Source organism: Clavispora lusitaniae, assembly GCF_014636115.1.
Source record: "Clavispora lusitaniae strain FDAARGOS_655 chromosome Unknown tig00000105_pilon, whole genome shotgun sequence".
NCBI lineage: Eukaryota > Fungi > Ascomycota > Pichiomycetes > Serinales > Metschnikowiaceae > Clavispora > Clavispora lusitaniae.
The window spans coordinates 996,373-1,014,002 of NW_027093978.1; the positions used below are offsets into that span (position 1 = coordinate 996,373).

The window sequence follows — 17,630 nt, forward strand, 5'->3', positions numbered from 1 at the left end:
CTTGAATACTAATGAGACCATGTGAGAAACGTAGGGCCCAGAAGGGAAGAGATTTGACCATGCCGATTTCAGAATGGAGTATGGTCGTGAAATTGTAGCACTAGACCGTTGCAGTCCTAACCTACTGGCCTAGCAACGGTTGGTTCGCCTTTACGAGTTTGACGTGCTAGCAGTAATTGTAAAATTATAACTTTCTTCCAAGATCTGCATTTTCACAAGATTTCTGCATCTTTCTGCTCCACTTTGGCCAAAACTACAAACAGCCAAAACGCACGAGACCATATAAATTCAAAAACCACCCGTTCACAATTTCTAGTGCTGTGTCATGGCCAACCTACACTAGCCCTTCCTCCCCTTTCCTTCTTGTTCCATTTTCCCTCGTAAGACCTTTTCAAAAGTCTGTATGTCAGTGCGGCAGTAGAAGTGCGATGCAAATTCCATGCGACTCCACCAACATGCTGGATTCATTACAACAGATTCTAGCCGAGCTCGAGGCTCAAGCGTCAGCAGCCACACTCACCGAATTGGGGACATTGCTCAGAAACGAAGACGTTCGAGCCCATCCCACGGCAAAAAAATGTATCCCGCATGTGCTTGATCTCGCCTCCACAGAACCACTCGAAGTGCTTCGGGTGCTTGTGAATTTCACCGCAGACAACGACGACAATAGGGTGTATATGGTTTCCAACGATGTTTCTGCCGCCGAATTCTGGACGTGGCTCTTTTCGCAGCTCCACTGCCCAAAAGACCAAGACGTGTGTTTGCGGGCCATCTTGCTCTTGAGCCAGTTTGTGCACAACATCCAGGAGCCGGCGAAAACAACAGTGGTTTCTGCGCTTGCGGAAAAGGGCGCCGGCGACGCCATTGCGTGCTACTTGCGCGAGTTGGAGCAGCTGGGCCGCCTCGACGACTTGGTGCAGCCGATGGAACTCTTGAGCGAAATCTCTGCCGTCTCCACGATCCTGCTGGACAACTTGCAGTGGATAACAGACGCGGCGGCCCGGGCGCAAGAGTTGGACCTGGAGGAACGGAGCGAGTTGCTTGATTTTGCGTCGCAGGCCATCTTCAACGCCACCAATGTCGATACAAGGCTCGGCGGGCCGTCTACATCGCAGTTGTACGAGCTTCTAGCGCAGGTGTCGGGTGAGTCTACACACGTCAAGCGCAGGCTCTTTCTGGCATGCGGAAACATGTCGTCGTATGCAAATCACGACAATTGGGCCGAGGTGGAGCTTAATGTGCATGTTCTAGTGGACGACAAGGCGGACCCATACGTGGCGGCCGCAGCAGCCATTGCGCTCGGAAACTGCGTCGACAGCAAGGAGAAGCAGCAGATGCTCTGGCGGAAACTCGAGCAGATGGAAAATCCGGACGTTATAGTCGACTCGTTGGCGCAGCGGAGTTTTGGCGATCTTGTGCAATACCAAGCGTTCCATTTTTTCAGCAATGCCATGACTGCGTCCGTGGCCTCAAGACTAGCAGAGCAGAATGCTGGTGCGCTTATGCGGGCAACAAAAGTCGTGGTGGACAACTGCAACTACTACAAGGAAATCGCAGCGGTGTACTTCAAGTTCATGCGGCGGTTTATTGCTGCGTTGGACAAGACGCAGTTGGAGCCGCTCCTGGACTTGTGGGCTTTGGTCGAGTCCTGCGACGACGCCAGCTGCGCCGAAACACAGCTTCTTCTCTTGCAGGCGCTCTGCCACATTCCGCCAACGCCATTGCATGCGAAGCTAGTTGCGCGTGCTTTTCCGCTCGAGGGAAACGTGGACGCACGGCTTGTCCTTGAAAAAATCAAGACGCTTGCGTGTGTTTTACATAGCTACGACATGTCCCAGTTATCCGGGTGCTTTGGTGATTTCGAGCACGACTTTGTTGCTCCGCTCTCGGGCTTTTTGGGGCAGGTGCAACCTTCCGCTCGGGCGGAACATAGTGCGGCGCGCGCCCTTGCGAACAACACGAAATTCTTGGCTGCGAGCGCATTGAAAAGTGCGCCTCTGCGTTCTGGACCCTGGGGCGATCTATGCGCGCGCTGCGAGCAGATTCTCCACAAAAACGAGAGCGAGAGCGAAAGCCTCACAAACACAAGCATCCCCTCCAGCTAGGGGCTGCAAAAAACCCATTTGAAGTAGAAGAACGGCTCAGCATACCGGCAGTCGCCCTATTTCGTACGGGCCTAGGCCACTCGGGTGTGGAGGCTCGGCATATGCCGGCTAATGCCGGGTCGCGCACGGTGACGCTGTTTTTTCCACGCCGGTCCGCTACCGCTCTTGACTTTTGTTGACGCTGAGGCCTTGACGTATAAATACGGCGCGCAGTCTTCCCCAGTTTTTCAGCGTTTTTCTTTTTTTTGTTCACCTTCTCCACCACACGATGGCTCAGGCTTCCTACTTTTCCCCATTGGAAGACATTCCAATCGACCCTATCATGCAAATCATGCAGGCGTACAAGGCCGACGAGGCGCCTGGAAAAATCGACGTGAGCGTTGGTGTCTACAAGACGGAAGAAGGCGACCCCAACTACGTGTTCCCCTGTGTCAAGAAGGCCAAGGAGATTTTGGCTGCCAATGACCCAGGCCACTGCTACACGCAAATGTCAGGAATCCCCGCGTTCGTGTCTGCTGCGCAGCGTACCATCTTCGGCAACAACCACGACGACGTTGTTTCTGTCCAGGCCATTTCCGGCTCCGGCTCTTTGCACTTGACCTTCACTCTTCTCAGATCGACAGGTTTCTCTGAGTTTTACGTCGGTACACCATGCTGGTCTAACTACCAGGGTATGATTGAGCACGTGGGCGGAAACTACCACACTTTTAGATACTACCACCCAGAAACGCACGGTGTGGACTTTGACGCGACGTTGCAGGCATTGCAGTCTGCACCTGACAAGTCTGTGTTTGTTTTGCAGGCTGTGTGCCATAACCCTACCGGCTGTGACTACACTAGAGACCAGTGGGCGCAGATTTTGAAGATTTTCGGCGAGCGTGATCTTTTCCTTGTATTCGACTGTGCATACCAAGGCTTTGCCAGTGGAAGCGTGGCTGAAGATGCGTGGGCCATCAGACAAGCCTACGATGCGGGCCTTGAGTTTATGGTGTGCCAATCGTTTTCGAAAAACTTGGGCTTGTACTCAGAAAGAGCTGGCTGCACACATGTGCGGGTCCGGGATGCCCACGCTCGGGCCAATGTGTTTGCGACTTTGGTATCTATCATTCGTCACGAGATTTCTTTTGCTCCAGCGTTTGGCGCCCGTGTGGCCACTATAGTGCAAGACCAGTTGCAAGAGCAATGGGCTGAGGATGTTCTCAGTGTGACGCGGCGTCTCAAGACTGTGCGGGAGAAGGTTTTGAAGCGGTTTGTGGAGATGGGCACCCCCGGAAAATGGGAACCTATTATCAAGCAAAACGGCTTGTTCTGGTACACCGGGTTGACGAAGTTGCAGGTGCAAAAATTGATGGACGAGCATCACGTCTATGGAACATTGGATGGCCGTGTGAATGTCGCCGGGTTGAATGACTCCAATATCGAGGCTTACTGTCAGGCAGTGGACGCCACTGTGCGCAAGTATCCTTTTGACCAGTGAGTCATTGAGGATGGCTGTGGTTTGAAGGATGCAGAAGAAAAGTTTATTATTAAAAGTGGTATTCAATGTACATTAATCCTGGCTTACCGTAGACAGAAGACTTGACACTCTTCAAACTTGGCATGAAGGGACACTGTACAGAAAGGCAGCTGACAATCTTCTTCCAGTAGTGGCTAGCGTCGAACTATGTAGAAGAGAATACTTGACTAAAACCACTTAAACAACTGGGTATTAGAGCCTGGTTTACGTAGGTGTCAATGCAAGCCACTCACTCCTACAGCGATTAACAGTTCTTGACAGATGTATTGATGTGCAAGGGATATAATAGAAAGAAAATGACAGATGATGCAAAATGAGGCGAAGGCCACCCAACAAGAACAGATACACACAGATCATGTATGTTTGCCGTGGATCTTCTTGAGATGGGCCTTCAAGTTGTCCTTTCGGTTGAAGCGGCGGCCACAGTCGGGCATGTCACACTGGAAGGGCTTCTCCGTCGAATGGCTCTTCAAGTGGCGCTTGACATGTTCGGGCCGCTGGAAACGCGCGAGACACAACGGGCACTTGTGTTTTTTCCGCGGGTCTGTGTCTGCATCGTGTTGCACCACGATGGGCCGCTTCGTGTCTGAGTTGAGGATGCTTTCGGCGAACTTGGCGATTTCCTCTGTGGCGGCGGTTTGGTGGATCTGCGACGCGCTGGGATACACGGCGGCGGACACGGAAGCCGACGAGGCCGAGCCGGAGGGGAGAGACGCGAGGCCCGACGGATGCAGGCCCACCAGGTGCACCAGCGACGTCAGGGGAACCAGCGAGAGCGAGCGCAGCGGCGGGTATTCGGGCCGCGAGTCGAGGCGGTCGAAGCGCGGCTCTGTAGGGCGCAGGTCATGCAAGCGCGAGTCCATGGCTTCGTAGCGGGAGGAGTTGAGGGCCTGGGAGTTGAGCGCCTGCGAATTGAGCGCCTGCGAATTGAGCGAGTTCAACTGCGTGAGCTGGGTCAACTGCGAGTTGAGCTGCGACGTCAACTCCAAGCGGGCGTCCTCGGTCAGGCGCGACTCCGGGATAGGCTCGTACGGGTACGGGTCTCTGTAAGGGTTTTCTCGGTCGTAGTGGAACACCAGCGGCTCGGCGCGCGGCAGGTGGGTGATGGCCGCGAGGTCGATGGACGCCGGGTACGACTTCAACGCCGACAGGCGGCCCACAAGCGCGGGCAGAAGAAGATCGACGTTGCTGGCGGTGCGGGCGCGGCGCAACTGCTTGCATGCGTCGTCGTCCTGGTCCTCGATGGGCGGCGCCGGCGTGAAGAACTGGGGCGGCGCGCGCGCGGGCGTGGCCAAGGGCGTCTCGCCGGGCGAGGCGTGGTCGATGCGCAGGCGCGTGCGGCGGTGCGACTTGAGCGGCGTCTTGCCCACGCGCGCGGGCGAGAGGCTGGTGGTGAGCGACAGGATCGACGCCAGCTTGCGGCGGCGCGCGGGCGTGGCCGCCGAGTAAGGCGAGTCGAGCAACAGCGCGTTCGACGCCAGCAGCAGGAGCGCCGGCACCAGGCTGGTCAGATGGAGCGTGGCCGCCAGATGCGAGTGCGGAAAGAGCCCCAGCGGCGGGTCGGCCGAGATGGACGCGCTGGGCCGGTGGCTGTAGAGGGCGTTCTGGCGGCGGTACGACGAGTCGTCGAGCGACACGTTGCGCAGGTGGCTGAAGTTGAAGCGCAGCCCCAGGTTGAGGGCGAACGGCGCCGAGAGCTGGTCTGCCACGCGCTCGGGCTTGGCCTCGTACTTGTACTTGTCGGCGTCATACTTGTACTTGTCGGCGTCGTTATTGCTGTCGTTATTGTCGAAATGCTTCTGGCCGTCCACCAGAAAGTGCTTCAGGTGGAACCGCGCCGGCGACCGCTCGGCCCGCGCCGGCGAAGGGTCAAGCAGTAGCGTGTGGTCGTAGTAGAACTCGGGGAGGTCGGCGGCAAAGTCGAGGTCGTCGTAGACAGGCGATCCAAAGTCGTTCTTGTCGTCGTCCATCGGGAGCGAGAGCTGGGTGGGCGAGCTCATAAGATACTTCTCCATGGCATGGAGAAGGACGATTCGAGGAAGGGGAAATGCAAAGGCGAGATGGGGTCAAGCTTTCGTCGCGGGCTCTAAGAGCGGTGTCGTTTGGTCTTGGGGCTCCAGTTGAGGCTTCCACTTTGTTCGCCCTGGAATCTGCTGGCGGTGTGGCTGGATGTGGAGTGACTTTTGGAGTCGGGGCTTTTGTCGAAATGGCGGGTTTCCAATGGATGGCGCTTCTTTTCTCGCAGTTTCAGCCGATGTTTCTCGCGGGTCTTGTTGGCTTTGCTTTCGGGCTTGCCTTTCTCTGGTTTCCTTGGCTTTTTCTGGCTGTTATCGACCGCGAATTTGTCCGAATGCGGGCCACGCCATAAATAGCCCTCGACATTCGCGAAATGTCGCACTTGCCCATTCTTTCTTTTTCTTTCGACATGGGACATGGGCCAAAGCCACTGCTAAGCCTTGGGCTTTCGGTTTTTCGGCTCCGGACAAATTCCCTGTGCTTGTGCTACGGCAGGCGATTACTCTGTGGTTCTACTCGAAGTGCCACTTGAAACGGACTGCAGGTAGGCGCGACGCGTTTTTTTTTTTTCTTGCGGGTCTGAAAAATTATCAGTCAATGGCCTTTTGCGCAGCCCCTCTAATCGGGATTGACACATTGCGACTTAGCTTCTCTTGCACCAATCTATTTCCTCTCTACCCTTATCATATCAAAAGCTTTTTTTTTTTTGAAAAATTTTTTTTTCTTGCTCTTGACACGGCTTTTTTTCGTTCCTCTGCGCTTGATCTCTGTTGCTTCAATAGATCAAAATAAACTTGCCGCAGTGCAATGTCTAAACTTTGTGTCTAGTATCGCGCAATTCTGGCCAACCAGACGTGCAACTGCACCATTTTTTTTGGTGTAAAGTTACGCAAGGCAAAATCTGGCGACGTGCAGAATATGGCTCTAGATGAGGCCCATGCGACATCCGCTTAGGAGAGGTGGCACTTTATGCATGGAACCTGCTCGCCTCCATCTCTCCAGTGTGCCATGTTTCAGAAGTTTTCATGTGGATTCCACCTTCGAATTATTTTCTGTACAATTCCCTACATCCTATTTGCGCCATCTCCATACCAAGATTCGTGAATTTTTTTTTGATTTTTTGATTTCTTGATTTCTTGTTCGGAATGGGTCTATTCTATCTCCGACACAGCCCACGCATGCATATAGCCATATGCTCAAGCACCTATTTGTTCAATCTACGAACTTGACGTTACATTTCCCACTTTCATTGGCATCAATCGTTTTATTCATATAAATAGATCATCAGTCGTTTATGGGTTCTGCTTGACAAAGTCAACACCCTTCTTGATGTTGGTGATCAAAGTCTCCTTGGCCTTCTTGACCAATTCCTCCTCGTAGTCAGACAACTCGCCCAATGGGTGGACAGTCTTGACACCGTCAACGCCCAAGGTAACCTTGGAGGAGAAGAACTCAACACCCTCGTCCTTGAACAATGGCGAGTCGACGAAAGTTGGCTCGACAATGTCCTTCTCACCAGCCAAACCGTTCAACACGGAACCGGCAAATCTGGCACCGGCCTGGGCCATGGACAAAGTGGCAGAGCCAGCACCGTTCTTGGCCTGCACAACCTCGTCACCACCGAATTGGATTCTGTGGACCAAGGCGTCTCTGGTCTCAGCTGGCAAATCCTTGTGGGTGGTTTGCGACAACAATGGCACAATGGTGATACCAGAGTGGCCACCGACAACAGTCACCTTCTCGTGGACTGGGTTGGTGCCGGCAACTTCGGACACAAATCTAGACGCTCTCAAAACGTCCAAGGTGGTGACACCAAACAACTTCTTTGGGTTGTAAACACCCTTGGACTTGAACACCTCAGCAACAATTGGCACGGTGGAGTTGACTGGGTTGGAAATGATACACACAGCAGCGTTTGGAGCAGTGTCGGCCACAGCCTTGGCCAAGTCTCTGACAATGGAGGCGTTGGTGTTGAACAAGTCGTCTCTGGTCATACCTGGCTTTCTTGGCACACCGGCTGGAATGACAACGACATCGGCACCCTTCAAGGCCTCCTCCAAGTGTTCTGGCTCGTAGCCCTTGACAGTGGAGTTGGTTGGCACGTGCGAAACGTCAGCGGCCACGCCGGGGGCGCCTCTCAAGTCGTAAAGGGCCAAGTCGGTCACCTTGTGGTTCAACTTCATCAAAAGAGACAATGGCTGGCCAATGCCTCCGCCGGCGCCCAAAACGGCAACCTTGTAGGCGGCAGAAGGAGAAGAGGAGAAAGATCTGGTGGCGGCCTTAAACATAGTGGGAGAATATATACAGCGGCTTGCTTTTTGACTAGTCGAAAAATCCTCCGGCCAGGTGCGGAATTCTCCCGCCCTTTATAGAGCCTGGGGTCCATGCTCCGCGGCATTAGTGTGGCTACCGGGCGCTCCGCCAATCAGCGCGCGCACGCTTGGCCCGACGCACGCCGGAGACTCGTGGGCCCACGGAGGCGCCGTGGCTGTAAACGGAGCCACGCAGTTTTTTTTGCAGCCAACCCCGCACGGAGCCCGCAATTGCGCCAATTCCCGTCTTCTTTTCGCATGGGCATCCGCGCCCTTTTATACTTGTGCCAACAAACTTGAGACTTGAGCCGCGCTATAATTTCCTGGGGTTGGTACTGCACACAAGCGCTCGGTTGGCTTCGGCACATGCACCAAGGTACCCACGGAACAACCCAGCGCAGCTGTAGGAGCGCCAATGCGAGAAACGTAGACATTTCGGAGCCACTTGTTTTTTTAGCTTTGTTCTTAAAGCAGAACTGACGAAATGAGAAAAGGCAAAAGGAGGCAAAACGCCTACGAGAAAATCACACTAACAAGAAGCCTTTATGGCCAAGTTGGTAAGGCACCTCACTAGTAATGAGGAGATCGTCAGTTCGAATCTGGCTGAAGGCACTTCTTATTATCTTTTTGCGCGCCGCATCCATCTGTTTACCTTGACTTATAACCTTCTCCTCTTCTTTCTCCCAACACTTCTCTTTATCTGCTCTGTTTTCTTTCTTTTTTCTTTTTTTTTTTTTTTCAATGTCCCGAGAACAGGCCAAGAAATACTCCTTGGACGTGTCCCATGTGGCGTCGGTCGAATTGCCGCTTATAGTCAAAAACACAGACAAGGCCATTGCCATGTTGGGCGGCCAAGACAGAATCAAAAAGGCCTTGGATTCCCAGTTCCGCCAGCTCCCGATCCAGCCCAGCAGCCACTCGGTGGACGATCGGAATTTGCAATTGCGGTTGCGCGACGACCCGTTCCACCATCCGATCCAGGCTCTGCTCAACCGAAGAGAGAAGATCTTGCTCAAGGTGTCGATTCCCAAAAGCTCGTTGCCGCCCGACTACAAGGAAAAGCCCCACAAATACACCATCCAGGAGTTGGTGAAGCGCAATGCGGAAGAAAACATTGCCCCGCATAGAGTGGAGCCCGTAGCGGTCATTAATAAAAACTACACTTTCCGGGCCATTGCGGACTTCCAGATGACCACCAAGAACAACCTGCGGGTCCAGGACTTCCGGAAGAACGTGCTAGCGGTGCGTGATTTCAACGACATGCGTACGTACTACGAGGAAAAGCTCAATGTGAAAGACGAGTTCAAGGATACCAGTATCTACGAAAACAAGGACCACCATCTCATTCCTCCACCTAATTTCAGCGGAATCCGTTTCCCGTTCGACTTTAAATACCAAAAGAGTCCCTACACTGTGACTCTCCGTGACGAAAACGGAAATGTGAAGGTTGTGATGAAGTCTGATAGCAAAAAATTGTTCACCAACACTGTTGATTTCTACAGCGACTCCGTTCCGCAGCAGCCACTCCCGGAAATCGTGAAAAAGTACAATTGGCTCTTGAAATCAGACTTGTCGCAAGAGTATTCCGACAAAAAGCTTTTTGATTGCATTCAGCATTTGAACCACCTCTTCGAAGTCAAACCCATTTGGCTCCGGAAACTGCTTATAGACGTCACACCAGAACACCTCCAAACCGCCGTGAAAGAAGCATTGCCGTATGTTTCTTACTGTTACAAGAACGGTCCCTGGCGGTTTTGTAATGTGAAACTTGGGGTAAATCCAAAGGACGATAAATCTTACTGGATGTACCAGAGCGAATATTTCAGATTGCAACGGTCCCATGCCAGAAATGAACGGGCCGAATCTACAACCAAAATCGTGCCCAATACCATCAAAATGTTTCACCCCGACAGCGACATTAAGCTTTCGGAAAACCTTTTCTTCACCGGCACCAAGCTCCCCAAGGCCATAAACTACCAACTTGGGGATATCATGGACAAAGACGTGACAAACTTGATAGAAAAAGCACAGGCTGCTACACCTTCCGAGTTTTTCCGTGACACGATTGATCCGCAAGACGGTTGGATCAAGCGGCAAGTTCTAGAGACTATTCGCCGGATTATAAGGTACAAGTTGCGCTGTTTGCAGGGAGACCAAGCAGTAGACCCTGAAAAACTTCGCAAAATTATGGAAGCAGATTACGCCGAGAAGGAAAACGAAGAAGAGGAAGAGGACGACGACGAAGAAAACCAGGATGTGGAAATGGCGGACGAGGATGATTTTGACGACACTTTAGGAAAAGACATCAAAGAAGAAGAGGACGAGGCAGACGAAAATGATATAGACGACGATGCCATTGATTCGGGCACTTTCAACGAGGAGTCTGTGTTCACGCGAATCAAAGAGGTGGACGAAAACACAGCGGCGAAGCTCAATGCGCTAGTGGGGTTGGTGAAACAGGACGATCTCAATGAGTAGACTCCATCAATATGAAATTGCGATGCATCGGTGCTGTTTAATATAGCTTCTCTAAGCTCTTCTAATGTCTTTTGTCAATCTTTTCCGCATACATCCCCCTTTTGATGACCATATATAGACCCAATCCATCACTTACGTTCTTTTATGTCTTGTGACAGCACTTTTTCGTGTGGCTCGTACTACTGTTATTTTCTGTCTCCTCCATATTACTTCGCGCACATATAAACTAAACACGTACTTGATTCTCCACATCGAAAATGACAAAGGCCACAGAAACTTTTGTTGCTCTTTTCGCCGTTTCGGCGGTTTACTTTGCTTTATGGACGGGTGTCATTCCTACTGGAAAGTTGATCCACGATGAGATTTTGCCTTACCTACCATGGTGGGCTTTGGTGACATTTGGAGCTTACGCTTTGGGAACTTTGGGCTGGGGTGTTTTGACCTTTAAAGACAAGGAGCAGAGCTACAAGGAATTGTTGGGCCAGATCGACGAGGCCAAGGACTTTTACAAGAGCAAGGGAATCAACTTGGATGAGTGAATAGCCACGAATACAGGATAGTCTAGAAAATTGTATTAGGGTGAAGCGGATTTACTCGACGACTCGGCAATGCTTGTGAGTAGACAATTACATAAACTGGTCCATGTAATAGCCAACCGTTTCAAGAAAAGTCAAGTTGTTCAGATGGGATGTTGAAGTGTCGGATATAGGGTATAAAGAGTACTAGTAGACATGAATAACGTTGTCATACTAAATTATGAATACTAAATTTAGCGTCTTCTACCCACTACTTCCCAGTACATCGCCTGAGTCATTGAACCTTCAAGTCAGCAGCTAAAGCTCTCTGGTGGACTGGTATGTCATGAGACAGCATTAAGACAATCAACATATATGACTACACTACTATCATGATCTCATTTCTCTGATTGAAGGATCTCCACCAAACTGTCGTCGGCATTCTATGCCACCTATGATTAGTATGTATAAATATAAGGAGTCTACGGCGTTGCGTTCTGTTCCCGTTTCTGCTTCTGCAACTTCTTTTTCCTCTCCATTTCAGCAAAGACTCGAATGGAAACCGGCACGTTGCCCCATTCTTCGTCCGCCGGTTTCCTTGCCTCTGCAGACTGCCGCACAGACTGAGGCAAGTTTTCTTTCTTGAGATAACGCACAGGCGGATGGAAGTCCGCTGGCCAAATACCTCCTCGCTTGACCATCTCTGCAGCAGCCTTTTTCCGCTTTGTATTCCAGTCCTTGACGTCGTCGTTGTACATCTCCCACACACAGTTGATGCACCCGCTCATGCAGCAGTTGTCTGGCTCGACCGGCTTGGCAGGAACTTGAACTCCGGCAATGACTCTCGGTTTTCCGACATTCATTCTGCTCGAGCTTTCTCTGCGGTCACCACGGATCCTGCCACCGAAAACACGAGCAATCTTCTCCTCAGCGGTCATGTTATCCAACGAGTAGGCGCCTTCAAACGTGGCGCCGCTCTCTTTTTTCAACTGCTTCTTTTCATCTTCCTTCATGAGCAGAGCTTCGATGGGCTCTCGCGGATGAGTGGGTGTTTCTAGCACGAGATCATAAAAGGCATACTTGCTGCGGAAACGGATCTGCGCCGCTCGAGCCAAAGAAAAACCCCGGCTTCTGGCGTGTATCATCTATTGCTGGCTTGAATATGGCTCGATCGATTTTCTGTAGAACAACTTTCTATTTTTTTTTTGTGTCTAGTCGCAGTCTCCCCGTTATGATATCTAGTAGTGGGGTTTTCAGATTAGACAATCAAAGATTGGACGCTTATTGTCAGAAAAGAAGAGTAGCTTAAAGAATCTCTAGTCAGAGGAGCATTTCTTTTGTAAGTACAGGAAAATGATGTTGGTGCGACCCCACATCTCACGTATTTTTGCTCTGACATAATACTACTGCTTCTGTCCAGTCTGGTTCGTTTAGTTTGCTGATTAGTAATCTGAGGTCTAGCAAAGTGGTTTGTTTTTGCCAACGCTTCAACCTTTCTTTTTTGATACCTGTTTTTGCTTACCTACCCTTATATCTATATGCTGTCTTCACTCAGCCTGACTCTTGGAACAGATTATCACACTATTCTAATCTCTTTTCTCAAATGCAGTTTAGAAAACTATCATCTGACCTTTTGTACAATTTCCAATTTTTTGCCATTGTAGATCACTCATCCCGTATGGGATCTTTAACAGATTCTATAATTACCTTGATAATTGAGTAATTCTGAAATCACTCTCGATGCTCCCATTTAAACCATGTCGATGCGGAAAGCCTTCAATGCCTCTTCTATACTAAGGAAAAACCCTTCACCAAGCAGTGCAGAAACATTCATCAGAGGAACATTCGTTGGCTGAGCAGCGGAATTTGTCTCAGAAGCTTCGGATCGCTGCATGCCACAAAACAGCTTGTAGCTGGAATTCACAACTTTTACAATCCCCAGATCAAGGAGCCGTGCTCTCACTTTCTTGTTCACGGGCACACGGGAAAATGCAACATGAACCTTGTTCACTTCGTGGTACCTTTTCACAATGTCATGGAGTGTTTGTGTAGAAGAAGCATCAAGAGAGGTCATTCCCTTGCAATCGAAAATAATAAACTTTATGGCACCATTGTCAATTCCACTCACCAGGGGCTGAGAAGGATGAACGGAAAGTGTACCGAATCGCTCAATCCGGTTGAGCTTTTTCCTGAGATCACCCAAATTGGCAAAGTTCAACGGCTCGGGAATCTTGATTATTAAAACGCCTTCGATCTGCTCGATCTCCGCAATGAAATCGCCTAGCTTGGCAGACCCGTCGTTTTCTTCTCCGGAAGCAAAGTGTGCCGTGAAACTCTCCTCTATAAGCTCATCAGCGTTGCGGAAAACAGATGTGTTTGGGATCCGGCCCAAGATGTGAATGCGAGAACGTGAGCCGTGTTTGATCACTCGAGCAATTGCAATGACTATTCCCAAGATCACGCCCGCTTCCACGCTCCAAAAGATCGTGGCACAGAAAACAACCAAAAGGATGACGACTTCGTCGTATCCTTGAATGTTCCAGAAGAAGCGAACGTCATGAGGAACTTCCTCCAACACAGTAATGCCAATGATTGTTGTGCTTAAAGAAAGCACGCATTCGGGAAGGTAGTACAAAAAGGGCAAAAGGTACCTCACCGCAAGAATGACAGTACATCCCATGATTACGGTGGCCAAAGGAGTACATGCGCCAGCCAAAATGTTCACCTTGGATCTTCCCAAAGCACCGAAAGAAGGCATACCCCCAACAAAAATGATGGCAAAGTTGCACATGCCCAAAGCGACAAGTTCTCGGTTTGCAGAGACATTGTAGTTGTATCTTGAGCCCAAACCTTTTGTGGCCGTTGTGGAATCGAAAAAGCCAAGGATCGAGCACAATAGAGACGTTCCAAAGACAGACTTGAATAACGAGAGGCGAGAAAAATGGAATGGATTGACAAATATCCCTCGGTGTTTTGCTTTTTTCGACCCGGAAAGGTCCCCGACTATGGCTATACCCTGGCTTTCCCAGTCGTAGTAGTATGAGAAAAATGTGGCCACAACCACCATTGCAAGAAGTTCAGGGATGTAGACTGCGGATCGAACCCCGTGTTTCTCTTGCAAGACCAACTTCATCTTCCTGACCATAAGAACAATGGCCAATGTGCAAACAGTCACACTCACGGTTGGAATGTGAGCCATGGAAACGTGGGATATGGCAAAACGCAACTTGTCGATAATGGTGGCGTGAGGAAGCGACTTGGCCAAGTCCTGGAGCCCCATCTGTATAGCAAGCTGGTTTGCAATCATAATGACACCCATTGCGCCAATGAAGCCCTTCAACAAAGCTTGGGAAAGAATGTTGTCCAAAAACCCCCATCTGAGCAAACCAGCCACCAAAAGAATGGCAGACATGGCCACAGAGAGCGTGGCGCTGATGTCTGTGGGCGACAAGCTCGCAAATTCCTTGGCAGGCGAGTGGGCAAACTTTTCAATCACCTGGCCATAAAGAACGGCAGTGCTGGGCAGTGGACCCACCACAAGCGTGGGGACTGTGCCAAAAACGGCATACGAGAGCGACGCCGCCACCACCGAATAGAGCCCAACCAAGGGCGGAAGCTTGGCGAGGGAAGTTGCTAGCGACATCACCAACGGAACCTGGAAACTGGCCAAAGACACGCCAGCAAGAAAATCGCCCAAGAAATTCTGGGCCTGGTACTGCGGAAGCCACCGGAGAATGGGCACGTAGTAGGAAAGATAGGCAAACCAGTCAAAAGAAGAAGCCGCCCGAGGTAGTTCGAGCGATTCACAATCATGATACTGTTTGGGGAGATCGGGCGCCCATTCGGAACGCAAGGATTGCGACAGCGGAATCGATAAGAGCGGCGGTCTTCGCGATGGAAGAAGACGGGTCGTTTCCCGAGGAGCCGACATGGATTTGAAAATGAAGCGATAAAGTGTGGCAGGAAGGATGTGGGGAAGTTCGCGATATGAGATAAAGCATGGAGAAGAAAAAGAAGAGTAAAAGAGAAGGAGAAGTAAAAGAGAAGGAGAAGTAAAAGAGAAGGAGAAGTAAAAGAGAAGAAGAAGTAAAAGAGAAGGAGAAGTAAAGGAGAAGAACTGAATAGGAGTGAAAGGGGAAGGGTCAGAACAATTTAAGCTAAACCACAGAAGGAATAAAGCCTACAATGTAAGACTGCGAAAGAGAAGTATGGCAACTCAAAAGACTAATAAATGACCTACGATACTTGAACGTTCCAAGATGGGTTTTCAGACCGAACTGGCAAACTGATGTGTGAACACCTGTTTACTCATGGAACTGGAAATGGCAATACGATGCATTGATTAGAATTCGGTAACAAGATCCGCTCTAGGAAATATCACGAATCTATTACTCAATCAGAGTCGGTTTAACAGTGGCTTTTTCATTCAATCTTCATATCAGCCGATGATAGTGCTCAACTTGATCGTCCCTGAATGTTAACTTTATCCTTTCGCAAACAAAGATCTTTGTCACAAGACTAGAGCCAGAGAATCTGGTATCCAGACATGGCATATTGATGATCTATCTACATTTTAAAGGGCAATGTACATGAATCCACTACTATTGTGTCTACCAAGCCATGTGGTCAGGAGCCAGACTAATAATGACATGATGAATAACAATGACGAGAAGAAATAAAAATAAATAAGGAAATATGACAAAATAAATAAGGATAATAAATAAGGACAGAATGAGATAAATAAGGACGAATGACGATAATAATGACGATAATGCCATTAATAATGACGATAGTGCCATTAATAATGACGATAGTGCCATTAATAATGACGATAGTGCCAATAATAAATATCAATAAAAGGCCTTAAGCAGAGGGTTTTTCTGCTATAATGTGTTCAAGCAAGTCGTTGGTTCCAAAAGGGTTCTGGATGTAAAGATTATGCCCGCCCTCAGGAACCACATGGAACTGTGCCTTTTTCTCGCCAAGCCGGGCATTAACCAGCTCCACCAACTTCTCGCCTGCTTCACTGTTCATGAAGTCGTACTGGCCATAAATCACATGCATGTTGAACTTGGCCAAATCATTGTCTGGAGCATCAACAAACTTATCAAAAAGCGGCAATCTGCTGGTGGTTGCTGGCGTAAGCACATACTTGATGTGAATGTCCGAAGCAGAGCCGTGGGTGATGGCATTGTACAAGTATTCAATGAGGAGCCGACATTCAGTGTTGGTACCGTACTTCAATTCGTTAGCACTAGAAAACACAGATGCTCCGCCAAGCTTTTCAATCACCTTGTTGATGGCAAAGAGCTTGCCGTACCACATGTCGTAGTATTTGGCGACGCCCCACGGGCCCATATATTTCAAGAGCCGAGGTAAGTATGGCTGGACATTGTACCACATTTCGATGGTTTTCGAGGACAAGATGGGAAACCGGCTTAGAAACCGCAGCGAAGTAGGATCCAAGCTTGGCTGGATGTTTGTTGTCTCCTCTGGAACTGGTGTGTTGACGGCATAGGCGTGTCTTTCCACTCCCACGGGACTTAAAAGAACCAAGTTCTTCAAATGGTCGGGATACTTGACCGCATAAGAGCCAGACCAGTACCCGCCGAAAGAATGGCCCACCAAGTAGTCGATGCGGCTGATGTTGGAGCTCTTCCGCCACGCGTCTAGCGCATCGATGTAGTAGCTCTCGATGTCTTGCAACTGAGGAAGTAACTTTTCGCTGCTGGCCCGAAACTTGTCCACGTCAAAATCGTAGCTGTCCACAAGCTTGTAGTATTTTTTGTAGAGCTCCTTAGGGTTTGTGGGCTTGGTGTCGTGCAACGTGATGTGGTCTGCCCTGGGAATGGGCTTCCAGTAGTCTATGGAAGACAACTTCGGGTTCAGCGACAACCCAAACGAGAGATTGTCGAGAAAATGGACCTTGTAGTTGTGGCCAAGGCCCTTGAAACGGTTGACGAGATGGAAGTTTCGGGCAAAACATCCAAGCGCCGCCCCGTAGCCGTGTAAAAAGACAACATGTAAAGTGGAATATGCCGGGTCGTTGGTCACTTCAAAAGACACCTCGTTGATGTGGTTGCCGTGGCCAATGGGCACACGTTTGGCCTCGTAAACGACACCAGCGTTTTCCTCGAGGCTCTGGGGTAACAGAAGATTCACTAGCTGGCGCTGAAGATCTTCCAAACGGCCCGGATGAAGAGATTTCCACCAGATCTCCCACGCCTTGGCAAATGGGATTTTTTTGACATGCCGCAGGTTGGGCTTGTAGTTGGGTGGAAGCTGGAAACACGTTTTGGGCGAAAACGAAAGCCGCCGTATTTGCCTGAACATGTATGGTGAAATGTGGAGTGCAGATTTGACAGAAACCAGTGCGAAGGTGGAATGTCCAATCCAATCACACTGTTCTTATTACGTGGAGAACATTAAACGAAATTACTGGTCTGCAAGAGTGATTCATATCATGCAAAGACGAACGTTGGCATTACAATCTTTACAGTTTTTTTTTTTTTTTTTTTTTTTTTTTCATACAAAACGAGATAAACTATTAAACCAAACGGGAAGAACTATTTAAACCAAAGAGGAAAAATAAATTTAACCAAACGAAATTACTTATTCAAACCAAATTAATTATTTAAACCAAACAGGAAAATAATTCACACCAAGCAACGAAGATTTAAATGAACTA

At 49.7% G+C, this 17,630-nt stretch overlaps 10 protein-coding genes and 1 non-coding gene across 11 annotated transcripts; 5 read left to right on the forward strand and 6 right to left on the reverse strand. All coding sequences in view use genetic code 12, as the record gives it.

Annotated features, from left to right (window-relative positions):
* Positions 1 to 428: 428 nt before the first annotated feature.
* FOB63_003470 (uncharacterized protein) lies at positions 429 to 2,105 on the forward strand (the record flags this gene model as incomplete). Its single annotated transcript, XM_002615406.2, has 1 exon — positions 429 to 2,105. One exon carries the CDS (start codon positions 429 to 431, stop codon positions 2,103 to 2,105), a length of 1,677 nt encoding a protein of 558 aa, XP_002615452.2.
* A 268-nt stretch (positions 2,106 to 2,373) lies between these two features.
* Positions 2,374 to 3,582, forward strand: AAT22 (Aat22p; the record flags this gene model as incomplete). The annotated part of the gene is made up of 1 exon (XM_002615405.2): positions 2,374 to 3,582. One exon carries the CDS (start codon positions 2,374 to 2,376, stop codon positions 3,580 to 3,582), a length of 1,209 nt encoding a protein of 402 aa, XP_002615451.1.
* Positions 3,583 to 3,974: 392 nt separating this feature from the next.
* On the reverse strand, positions 3,975 to 5,636 carry CAS5 (Cas5p; the record flags this gene model as incomplete). Its single annotated transcript, XM_002615404.2, has 1 exon — positions 3,975 to 5,636. The coding sequence occupies one exon, from the start codon at positions 5,634 to 5,636 to the stop codon at positions 3,975 to 3,977; it is 1,662 nt and encodes a 553-aa protein (XP_002615450.2).
* Positions 5,637 to 5,707: 71 nt separating this feature from the next.
* On the reverse strand, positions 5,708 to 6,055 carry FOB63_003473 (uncharacterized protein; the record flags this gene model as incomplete). Its single annotated transcript, XM_066102324.1, has 1 exon — positions 5,708 to 6,055. The coding sequence occupies one exon, from the start codon at positions 6,053 to 6,055 to the stop codon at positions 5,708 to 5,710; it is 348 nt and encodes a 115-aa protein (XP_065958344.1).
* Positions 6,056 to 6,929: 874 nt separating this feature from the next.
* On the reverse strand, positions 6,930 to 7,925 carry MDH1-1 (malate dehydrogenase; the record flags this gene model as incomplete). The annotated part of the gene is made up of 1 exon (XM_002615402.1): positions 6,930 to 7,925. One exon carries the CDS (start codon positions 7,923 to 7,925, stop codon positions 6,930 to 6,932), a length of 996 nt encoding a protein of 331 aa, XP_002615448.1.
* A 563-nt stretch (positions 7,926 to 8,488) lies between these two features.
* Positions 8,489 to 8,561, forward strand: FOB63_005595. The gene has a single exon. It is a non-coding gene; the product is annotated as a tRNA-Thr (tRNA).
* Positions 8,562 to 8,690: 129 nt separating this feature from the next.
* FOB63_003475 (transcription factor TFIIIC subunit) lies at positions 8,691 to 10,427 on the forward strand (the record flags this gene model as incomplete). The annotated part of the gene is made up of 1 exon (XM_002615401.1): positions 8,691 to 10,427. One exon carries the CDS (start codon positions 8,691 to 8,693, stop codon positions 10,425 to 10,427), a length of 1,737 nt encoding a protein of 578 aa, XP_002615447.1.
* Positions 10,428 to 10,684: 257 nt separating this feature from the next.
* Positions 10,685 to 10,966, forward strand: DPM3 (Dpm3p; the record flags this gene model as incomplete). Its single annotated transcript, XM_002615400.1, has 1 exon — positions 10,685 to 10,966. One exon carries the CDS (start codon positions 10,685 to 10,687, stop codon positions 10,964 to 10,966), a length of 282 nt encoding a protein of 93 aa, XP_002615446.1.
* Positions 10,967 to 11,424: 458 nt separating this feature from the next.
* On the reverse strand, positions 11,425 to 12,087 carry FOB63_003477 (uncharacterized protein; the record flags this gene model as incomplete). The annotated part of the gene is made up of 1 exon (XM_002615399.1): positions 11,425 to 12,087. One exon carries the CDS (start codon positions 12,085 to 12,087, stop codon positions 11,425 to 11,427), a length of 663 nt encoding a protein of 220 aa, XP_002615445.1.
* Positions 12,088 to 12,692: 605 nt separating this feature from the next.
* FOB63_003478 (Sulfate transporter family protein) lies at positions 12,693 to 14,873 on the reverse strand (the record flags this gene model as incomplete). The annotated part of the gene is made up of 1 exon (XM_002615398.1): positions 12,693 to 14,873. One exon carries the CDS (start codon positions 14,871 to 14,873, stop codon positions 12,693 to 12,695), a length of 2,181 nt encoding a protein of 726 aa, XP_002615444.1.
* A 932-nt stretch (positions 14,874 to 15,805) lies between these two features.
* Positions 15,806 to 17,275, reverse strand: FOB63_003479 (Alpha/beta hydrolase family protein; the record flags this gene model as incomplete). Its single annotated transcript, XM_002615397.1, has 1 exon — positions 15,806 to 17,275. One exon carries the CDS (start codon positions 17,273 to 17,275, stop codon positions 15,806 to 15,808), a length of 1,470 nt encoding a protein of 489 aa, XP_002615443.1.
* Positions 17,276 to 17,630: the final 355 nt, after the last annotated feature.